Below are 10,141 nucleotides of genomic sequence, written 5' to 3' on the forward strand. Positions count from 1 at the left end.
CCACCGGGTGTTGCAATGAAAGCAATATATTTTATTATATATATTTGCGTTTTTGACACCAAACAAACCATTGTGTTCCATAAATAGTTCATGCTATTTTCGGAATTTATTGTGTGTATGTTGTTTCTATTGGTAAGACTTCTGTCTCTCTCGCGTCAAGCCAGCGAACATGTTTGGAATTCTGTGTTAGAAAGGGTACCCAGCACCTTATGCTGGTCATAAGTGAAATCGAAATGGATCGGGTGGTCAGGTTCGGTCGGTGACTTGGCTGATATCGTGTCATCGTACACCGGTAGCGTGGATCTTTGCTCACAATATCGACCACTAGATTGTCTAGATTGACTCGAATATTTACAGACAGCCGCCATATAGCTGGAATATTGCTGAGTGTATCCTTAAACAACAAACAAATCAAACCGCCGACTCTCTCTCTCTCTTCACATGGTCTACAAATGACGTGATCGACAGCTTTAACATGATCTAACGAATAACTGAGACCTAGCATTTAATCACATCACAAATCAGTTTTGTGGAGTGTATGATCAGAAAAGGTTGCTAATAACTCGTGCTGGTCACAACTGCTGACTAAAATGGGGATCTGGGGTCAGGTTCTGTGACTTGACTGCTGTGTGTCACTGTGTTCTGATGGCGTGGGTCAGTGCAGCGTTAAACAACATTCATTCACACGCATCAAACCCTTTATTCCGTGTTAGTCACACCTTGACGTTTGCACACATATACTTCTGTTTGATTATCACAGATGTTGATGGCACCAGTGCATGTCACTAAACGCTTGTTCTCATCTCGACCCTGAAACGCAATTGAAAAGGCATATTTACGTCAGTGTTTTTCAAATATTATGTTACTATGTTTTAAACTAGTATATATATGCATAAATATGTTTTACCAATTTCTTTTAAATAAAATGAAATACAACCATAATAATAATGCACGCTTGCGTTACGACACCAAGGATGGGGGTCAGTTGTTCATTAATCGATCAACCATCAAGTCTAAAATCAGCACTTGAAACTCAGTTTAATCCGTCAGTATGTCACACTTTGTCAGTCAGTATCCACGGACATCAATGCACGCCCAACGACGACGTACAGATGTGAGACGGCTGATCACAAGAAATGGGATTTGACGCCATTCTATTCGGAGGGCTTGTGCTGACTGTTCATTGTTATAAGGGCGATCTGGGCGTGCTCAAATTTGTCAGTCAAGGTGATCCCACAAGTGTTCTAAAGGTAATAGGTCTGGTGATTGTGTTGGTCAAGGAAAGACGTTGTGTGGGGCTTCGTGGTATCTTGCTGAAGGGCCCGGGGTTTCTGTTGCCACAACGGTAGTACAGGCTTGAGAGATTGGTCAATGCAAAGCTGTCCTGTGATGTTTTCTTCCAAAATCACCAGATCTGTCATAACTTGGCTAATGATGCCGCCTCGACTTGGCTACAGATGCCGCCATTAACAACGATGCCGCCACCTCCAAACGGTTCGACATCTTCAACGCAACAACATGTGTGAATACCTGGAATATGCTCTCTCCTGTGAACACGGCTCTTTACCAGTTTATGTCCTACTTGTGTTCGAGCCCATCGATGTCGGTCTTCTGGTGTCAACGTTACGTTTCCCAATGGTCTGTAAGCTACCATATAGTACCGACACAGTCTTCTGGACACTGTCCAGTGACTGACAGGGTGACTGGACCATCAGCCCGGTGACTGTCATTCGGCTACAGCCAAAATACCTTGTGACGTGTAGATGTGTTGCTCCTCGATGTATCATACCAAGGGCTTGTTCTCTCTGTTGCAGCGTTATTTGTCCCTATCCACTTCAAACTGAATTTCCACTGATCTGGATACTATAGCACTTGCATTCCTCAGCAAATTGTTTAAAACTCAACCATTTTGTAACACTATTCGGGGTTTGGACCCAACCTGTCGTACTATCAGTTTGGTAACATTTCTTTTGTCGTTAGTTCACATTAAATGTCATCCACAATCTTAGTAATTGAAAAGTACTTTTCCCCAGCAGCTGTGAACACAAACATGTCAAGTTGACAAGTGTTCTGTCAACTTGACGAAAACTGCAAACTGGGTTGTTGCTGCTACACACATGGTATTGTAAAACATGGTCTTTTCTTATATAAAAGTGCTTTATAATACTGCTTTTTCCATTGCTCTGTTTTAAAGTAACCGACTTCGCATAGTTATTATATTTCAGTGTACAGGGTGAAAATGTTGACATTCGTCCCATGGGTTGAATTTGAAATGTGACGTAAAGAGATCACAGCTAATTTTTACGAAGGATATATATCCGTTATCATAATAACACAGGGGGTGGTCTGGTAGCCTAGTGGTTAAAGCGTTTGCTCGTCACGCCGAAGACCCGGGTTCCATTCCTGACATGGGTACAATGTGTGAAGCCCATTTCTGGTGTCCCCCGCCGTGATATTGATGAAATAGTGCTAAAAGCGGCGTAAAATCAAACCTCCAGTGGAGAGGTTTACAGTTAAACACATTAATAGACAATAACTTATAGTCTTGCATATTTGAATGGTGGTATGTTAAAAGTAGTTTTAGAAATAATTATGAGAGGCTTTACCAGCCGTTGTACTGTCGTTTGTTGGCTTGAAGTTCTCACAGTCCATTCAGTCGATTATTACAAATTAAATAAAAAGCACTATGAAAAATTGAAGTCTATGACCATATTTATATTTACTCGCATATGGGTTAAATACAATTTAAAAACCTTTATTGATATTAGCAACATATTGACAAGACAGAGTTGTGGCCTTTTATGCTTATTTTACAATTGTCTAATGCAATCAGCTATAAGGCGGTCGGGTAGCCTAGTGGTTGAAGCGTTCGCTCGTCACGCAGAAGACCCGGGTTCGATTCCCGACGTGGGTACAATGTGTGAAGCCCATTTGTGGTGTCCCCCGCCGTGATATTGCTGGAATATTGCTAAAAGCGGCGTAAAACCATACTACCACCTCTGCTTTATCCATGTTTTGACTTGCATTTGCATGTGTTTGTGACAGGGATCATTGGTGGGGCAGAATAAGTTCACCTTTTCGCGAACACCTGTTATCATCTCTATTTGATAGTGATTCATAACCACATGCTCATGATTTAGTCGGAATCGCAGAATCGACTCTGCTTTTTGCTGATTTCTTATGAAAATGGAAAGTGTTTTGTCCCATTTATTAATATTATCATTAATAAAATCACGTGACTTTTTCGTTTACACGAAAGTTTGGCGCAGCCAAATGTTATAGATCTGCTCAGTTTCGTCTTGGCACTTTGATTACGAAACTTTGAATAAATACAGCTCTGCGTATATGGACAGATAGCAATACCCTTCCTCGCCCTTCCCCAAACTCGCACGACAACAATATTGTTGGATGTTTGACGCCATATTCATAAATATTGCAGCTATATGACGGCGGTCTCTAAATATTGGAGTTCAGATCAGTTCAGTGATTGACATCATGAGCCTCGATCTGCGCAATTGGTATACGATGACATGCATCAGCCAAGTCAGGGAGCTTGACCACCCGATCCATTTAGTCACCTCTTACGACAAGCATGTGTTGCTGGGAATCTATATTCTCACCCGGAGTCCCTACTGGTTGCCATGACAACAGCATATTCTCTCTGGATATTGTGCTCTTTCTTAGGCTGGATCAGCTGTGGCACCACCAACCCCACAGGCACAGACAGGAACATCAAGACACCTGGGACAGAGAAGACTGAATGAATATTTAGAAATGGTCACCATGACTTCGTTTTATATAATAAGTTGGGAGGGATGGTGGTTGCCCAGTCGTCTAAGTCGCCTGAGCAGAGTTGCGTCCCTTGGGCACGCCAGAAACCTATTTATCGTGGGTTCGAATCCCAGTTCTCCCCGATTATGTTTCTGAGTTTATCAGCACTGTATTCGTGCTCGTTGTTGCCTTTCAGATTAACCTGACACGCTGGTATACAACTGGAATGATATTACAAAGCGGCGTTCAAGCCCAACTCCATCACTCACTCACTCAATCACTCACTCACTCCATCACTCAATCACTCACTATATGATGCAGATCCTTGTTTACCACTTCAGTAAAACCAACTAGATTAGGTAAGGTGATTACACACAAAGGGCGAATAACTGATTTGAACCCAAGAGCAACGGATTCTGGCACGCTTAAGGGACGCAACCATGCACAACAAATTTCTGTATCTTAGACCTATATTTGAGACAAAGTACGAAACATTCTTTTGCAGCCTTGTTGCTAATTACGAGAGCAAATGCCTTAGTATCGTCATCTGAACGGATACACGTTAATTATGGGTTAACATGAACATTATGTTTGAGTGGCTGCTGCTACCGGTGTGTGTGGGGGTGGGGTGGGGTGGTGTGGGGGTGGTGTGTTTGGGGGGTGGTGGGGTGGGGTTGGGGGGTGGGGGGGGTGGGGTTGGGGTTGGGGGTTGGGGGGGGTTGGGGTTGGGGGGGGGGGGGGGCAGGGAATGCTTACCCTTTTCGCGAACACCTGGTGTCATCAGTGATCTTCATGATCTATTCATATACGTGTATTTTGCCTTTTGAGTCCGGTTGAATCTGTTTCGGCGGATAATCGAGACTGGTTATTCTCTGGCGTTGACGTTTTACATTTGCAAGTGTAACTTCTACACAAAAGATAACAATCTGGTATTAACTGAGTCTCACCTGCCAGATACATGCTGCAGTCATATGATCCAGTTATATCCACAAACCAGCCTGAAAATGACAACGGCTGTTTGTACTACTGTAGTTCAATGATGTGACTTGGGTCTGTAACTCTACGAGGATTTATCTTACAATTTTGATTATACAAGCAAAACTAGCTGAAAAAATGTTCCTGTGCATCACTGACTATCATGGAAAATAATACGCAAACAAGGAAGAAGAACAATATATCGATGTTATGAAACATGAAACAGTCAGACTGAAAGAGGCGTGGGATCAATTGTTAGGTCACAAGTCACCATTAGCAGTGTCATACGCTTGACAACGGCGCCTCATCGACGACACGCTATGATTGAGGAAGGCGTGTGGGATGTCATGCCAATCTGGATCAAGGTCTGTTGCAACTACACCAATTCCCCTGGTGGTTTGGAACAGGGGGTAAACGACGTTTCATTTCATCCCACACATGGTCAATGGGAGACAGATCTGGCGAAACTGTAGGCCAAGGGAGTGTGGGATGTTCTGTTGTCCAATGAAGTCTGTCACCACACGTGCAACGTAAGGGTGAGTGAGTGAGTGAGTGAGTTGGGTTTTACGCCGCTTTTAACAGTATTCCAGTTATATCACTGCGTGTCAGCTTAATGTGGGAGGAAAGCCCGAAGGGATGCAGGTCTCTGACATTTACAACTTCGGTGAAACCCACGAGCACGGGTATGGTGCTGACAAACCTAGAAACATAATCGGGGCGAACCGGGATTCGAACCCACAATCATAGGTTTCTGGCGTGCCCAAGGGACGAAACTCTGCACAGCGAATCGCGGCGCCTTAGACGACTGGGCCACCCGTGCCCCCGCAACGTAAGGGCGTGTATTGTCCTGCTGTGAAGGGATGTGATGCCTTCCCACATCCACCGCCGAATGCTGAACGTTGACCAACACATGCGTGGCATGATGTTCTGGCATCCGACGTCGATAAACACGCTGACGGCCATCACTGCTTTCAAGATGAAACCTGGACTCATCTCTGAAGAGGACTGACCTCCAGTCCTGTGATCTGAACCTCAGATGACCATGTTGTCGTGTAGCTCGATGACGTGTCAGCAAAAGTATATATACCGCTGGACGCCGTGATCGGATGTCATAATCGGTGTACTAATCGGGAGTAAGCCAGGGTAGCTGTGGGCTGTCAAAGGTGCAGCTTGAAACAGATGTCTCAGGTGAACAAAACGGTCAGGATTATCTTGCTGATGTTATTCGTGGACATTCCAGAACGTGGTCGGTCGAAGGTGTTGCCAGTATTGTGGTACCGACCCAAAATTAACTTCACGGTGTTACGATTAACACAAAAACACCTTGCAAAATACTTTAAACAATTCCGGATCTAAGCATTCCATTTGCACGGAACAGCTATTTTTTCAGATAGGCGTAGTATAACGCTTACGATGCTTGGCTGTCAATAAAGTTGCTTTTCCTTGTTGAAACACTGGGTAATCATGACAAAGTGTTTGTAATGTGATTATCAAGCATGATTCTAAAAAAAAAATAATGGCAATTTATTTTTATTTGATTCTATGGTGCACAGGAATTTCTTTCCCTCTAACAATATATGACGGCGATCTGTAAATAATAGTGTGGACCAGACAATTCAGTGATTGACATCATCCGCATTATCCCATGCAATTGAGATACGATGCCATGCATCAACCAAGTCACCGAGCCTGAAAACCCGATCCATTTAGTCGCCTCTTATAACAAGCATAGTCGCCTCTTACGACAAGCATAGCTGGGTACCTATATTGTTACTAGGAATCCCTACCATTTAATATTCCGGATAATTAGATCCTTTTCAGAAACACAATAATTGTTTTGCATTGTTTTGTGTTATGTTATTTTCAAAAGAAATTATTCATAGTACTTTCACCATAAAGGAAACAAATATGTTTTTTACCAAACCCTGGTGATATACTTATTCATGCTTACCTGCTAAAGGTGGCGCCACTAGCAAGCCAAGCCCAGAACAGATCATGGTTACACCAAACGCTGTTGCTAGCCGCATCAAGCCAACACATTCTAGTGTCAGGGCAGGGATCAGAGCGTATGATCCACCCAGGTACGTTCCTATGAGAATTACAGCTATCAGTTGAGTGACGTATGTCTTCGCAAATAGTGGCATCAAACAGAATACTGTACCAGCAGTCATCAAAACTCCATAATAAAGGATCCACACATTCTTCTCGCTGGCGTGTGCAAACGCCCCCAGCAGGATTCGCGACACAATGTTGGCTGGGCCGTTGACAGATAGAACCCAGGCGACATGTTGAGGTTTCGTACCATAAAATTCACAGAAAGCTGCCAAATGAATATTGAGTATACCACACGATGCGTTCACCATGACCTGATTCACACAAAGCACAACGAAGGCCAGATTCCTGAAAATGTCCAATTGACTTTCAGTAGTCCTACGACTCTGGGTGTCTGTTCCAATTTGCAAAGGTTCACTGTCGTCTTCAAGAATTCTACTTTCAAACCTACCGGGCTCACATGACGTTACCCTTGATTGATTAAGGTCATCGTTTGTACATCCATTGATCAAGTCACAGGAAGTGACATCCTCTGAAATGCCTGCACGTCTATGTTTGCAAAACGCTGAGAGAACCCGTTCCTTTTTTCTTTCGTGTATAGGAAACATAAGTGCTCCAAACAGGGTTATATGAATACAGATTCCCGCCAAAATGACCAGACATTCTCGCCATGCAAAGTTGTCCAGTAGGTATCGGAACAGTAATGGCGCGACCAAGAGTCCGGTACCGGCGGCTGAGAGGGCAACACTTGTCACAAAAGTCCGTTTCTTGGCAAAGTAGTAGCTGACAATGACGACACAGGGCGTGTAACTTAATCCTAATCCAAGACCTGTGTACAAATAGCAAGTTATGAATGATGTAGGCAAATCACAAATACCTAAAAATACATAACAACAACAATGGCAGAAGACTGCATTGTTGGGGAGTCTTCACACTCCTCGAAAAGTTCTGGGTGACTTTGACAAGGCAGCGCTTCCTGGGAGAAGTCCCATTCGCTGTCTGAGCTGCGTGTAGAGGGGGCAAGGGCCCTGAGCTGATGAGCCTAACCAGCCTGACTGTGCCAGGATCACCCAAACCCTCTTTGCAGCATGAGGAGTGGTATTTACAGACCAGCCTTGTGTAGCTGGATTATTATGTGGCATTGTAGACAAACAAGCAAACAACAAGGACACAACAGGCACTCGTCGGTGTTCAAGTACAATTTGATAATATGTAAAAAAAAGACTGTAACTATCAGACTGAGCGACGTCTCAACTTGATCAATTCTGCCTGCAGTCAATAACACTTCTTCCGTCTAAACGTATATGACAATACACAGGTATGGTTCATTCCCACCTGATACTAGTATATAACGTAAAGTGTTGAGTCACTGTTAAAACTGATAAAAACACTTGACATAAATAGATAACTTATCTGCAGTATTAAGAGACGTTTCTGTTAATGACATGACATAAGAAAACGGCATACTATCTTAAGTTCATAATGACAAGCTTCGACTTTGAAGAGAGACCAAATCTTTAAGTCGTGAACTGGTATATAAACCCTTAATTTATTTAGTCTCCTTTCACTGAGGCATGAACTTGAGTAGAACCTAAATACTTACCGGCAATAATTCCGAAGAAGACAAAAAATAAACCCAGAGATGTTGCAAAACTACTTGCAACGAGACCCCCCGCGAGCAGCAGACCGCCGAGCATCACGGACGTCCGACAGTCGAAGTAGGAAGTGATGACACTCGCAAGAGGACCTGGAAGTAAACACGGTCATCATCATCACAATCAGACAATGCTGTGTATAGAATATAGAGCCATAAGAGTTTTGCCAGTGCAACCTAATGATGACCTATTCTACCCCGGATCTTCACGGGTCTTCTTGCTAATGACCATTTCAGTGACCATCATATATGAAGGTCGCTTAAAACTTTACCAATGGAATGTGGCGCCATAAACATCAACTTTCACCTACTAATGTGAACACGCCTTGGGTTATCAACAACAAAATACATGACATTGAATTGGGGTTTTAATCTCAGCTAATAGTAGTTTGACATTCTCCCTAGTTCTCCATTGCATAAGCATATAAACCAAATATGTCCCTAGGTGACCGTACCGTTACGTAACAACGAAATAACCTACCACTGATATATTATTGTTACCACTGGACATACATAAGTATTAAATTTTCAAAATTTTCAAATTCATTTTCGTTGTTCCTGATGTGAGTCAATGGTATGTCGGACCATGGCTCGATTATTTCGAATATGAAACTAGAATGTTGTAGTGATTAACACGAAACACACCACCAACTGTAAAAGTCTTCATAATCCTGGTTATTACAAAACAAATGGTTGAAGAATCATCAGCTGTAACATCTCCCAAAATACCGCAAAATAGACTTTACCTGCGAAAAACATGAGTGAACCATACACTGACGTGACCCAGGCTGTAAGGCCAACACCCTCCTGGAAGTGCTCCAACAGAACCACCTGGAACATCCCTCCCATGTAACACACACCCGACAGCAGGAATCCGTTCATGTAGGCCGCCACCAGGACCACCCACGCCCAGCCTTCGTCTACGTCCTTCTTCGTCATCACGTCAACTGTGTCGACCTAGATGTCACCTGTGAAAAATATTGTAGCACTTATGACGCTCCTGATCTTCAGTATGTTTTAAAAGTTTTGCCAGTAGTAAGCTATGTGACATTGGGAACCAATTCGGCCATGTACACCTTCAGAATCACAGTTGAGAAATGAAAAAATAATAAAATAAATGCTACAAAAGTTGTGAAACTCGAACAATATGTACATACACGGCATGTAGTAATACACGTAGTGTTTAACCGAGCACAAACACTTAGGTACATACAATGAGGCATACAATCTACGTCATGATTCCTCATGCGAAATACCACATGTGGTGACAGATAGGACACAAAGATTGCAACTAAAAACACATGCTCTATTCTACGCACTATGTGATGGCGGTTTATAAATAATCAAGTCTTGACCAGAAAATACAATGATTGACATAATGTGTAATGATCCAAGCTGTCTTGTTACAATAACAACACGCTATCAACCAAGTCATCGACTGATTCTGATTCCGATACATTTGCACGCTTCTTGCCATCAGCGTAGGTTGCTCAAAACCCATATTCTTACCCGGAATTCCCATAGTCTACCTGGATTATCACCAATAACGAATGCATGGAGTAGAATTTAGCTGGAATGCTAATGGACAACGTCACATTAGTTCAGCCTGATATGTCTTCTTGAAACACCATATATGTTTAGCTCACCTGGTCTGAACAATTTACATTTTCGACTTCTTCGAAATGGCTT

General features: G+C 43.0%; 1 protein-coding gene across 2 annotated transcripts; it reads right to left on the reverse strand.

Moving 5' to 3' along the window:
- Nucleotides 1-680: 680 nt before the first annotated feature.
- On the reverse strand, nucleotides 681-9,691 carry LOC139447906 (monocarboxylate transporter 14-like). Of its 2 annotated transcripts, XM_071229385.1 has the most exons (7): nucleotides 9,610-9,691; nucleotides 9,199-9,420; nucleotides 8,402-8,545; nucleotides 6,698-7,627; nucleotides 4,719-4,769; nucleotides 3,621-3,741; nucleotides 681-810 (listed from the first exon to the last, which is right to left on the reverse strand). In XM_071229385.1, the coding sequence occupies exons 2-7, from the start codon at nucleotides 9,389-9,391 to the stop codon at nucleotides 786-788; spliced, it is 1,464 nt and encodes a 487-aa protein (XP_071085486.1). In that variant the 5' UTR covers nucleotides 9,392-9,420; nucleotides 9,610-9,691; the 3' UTR covers nucleotides 681-785. The 2 variants fall into 2 exon arrangements, with proteins under 2 accessions (XP_071085486.1, XP_071085487.1); XM_071229386.1 differs by lacking the exon at nucleotides 9,610-9,691 and having other exon boundaries at nucleotides 9,199-9,565.
- Nucleotides 9,692-10,141: the final 450 nt, after the last annotated feature.

Source organism: Haliotis cracherodii, unplaced genomic scaffold (genome assembly GCF_022045235.1).
Source record: "Haliotis cracherodii isolate W230 unplaced genomic scaffold, xgHalCrac1.p SCAF_7, whole genome shotgun sequence".
NCBI classification, from domain to species: domain Eukaryota; kingdom Metazoa; phylum Mollusca; class Gastropoda; order Lepetellida; family Haliotidae; genus Haliotis; species Haliotis cracherodii.

Bases quoted from the DNA above. Each gene is read 5' to 3' on its own strand.
- LOC139447906 (XM_071229385.1), bottom strand. From the start codon at position 9,391: ATGACGAAGAAGGACGTAGACGAAGGCTGGGCGTGGGTGGTCCTGGTG. The intron at 7,628-8,401 runs GTAAGTATTTAG...ATTTGTACACAG, and splicing joins CTTCTTCGGAATTATTGCCG to GTCTTGGATTAGGATTAAGT. The intron at 811-3,620 runs GTGAGAATATAG...ATTGCGTTTCAG, and splicing joins GCAACCAGTAGGGACTCCGG to GGTCGAGATGAGAACAAGCG.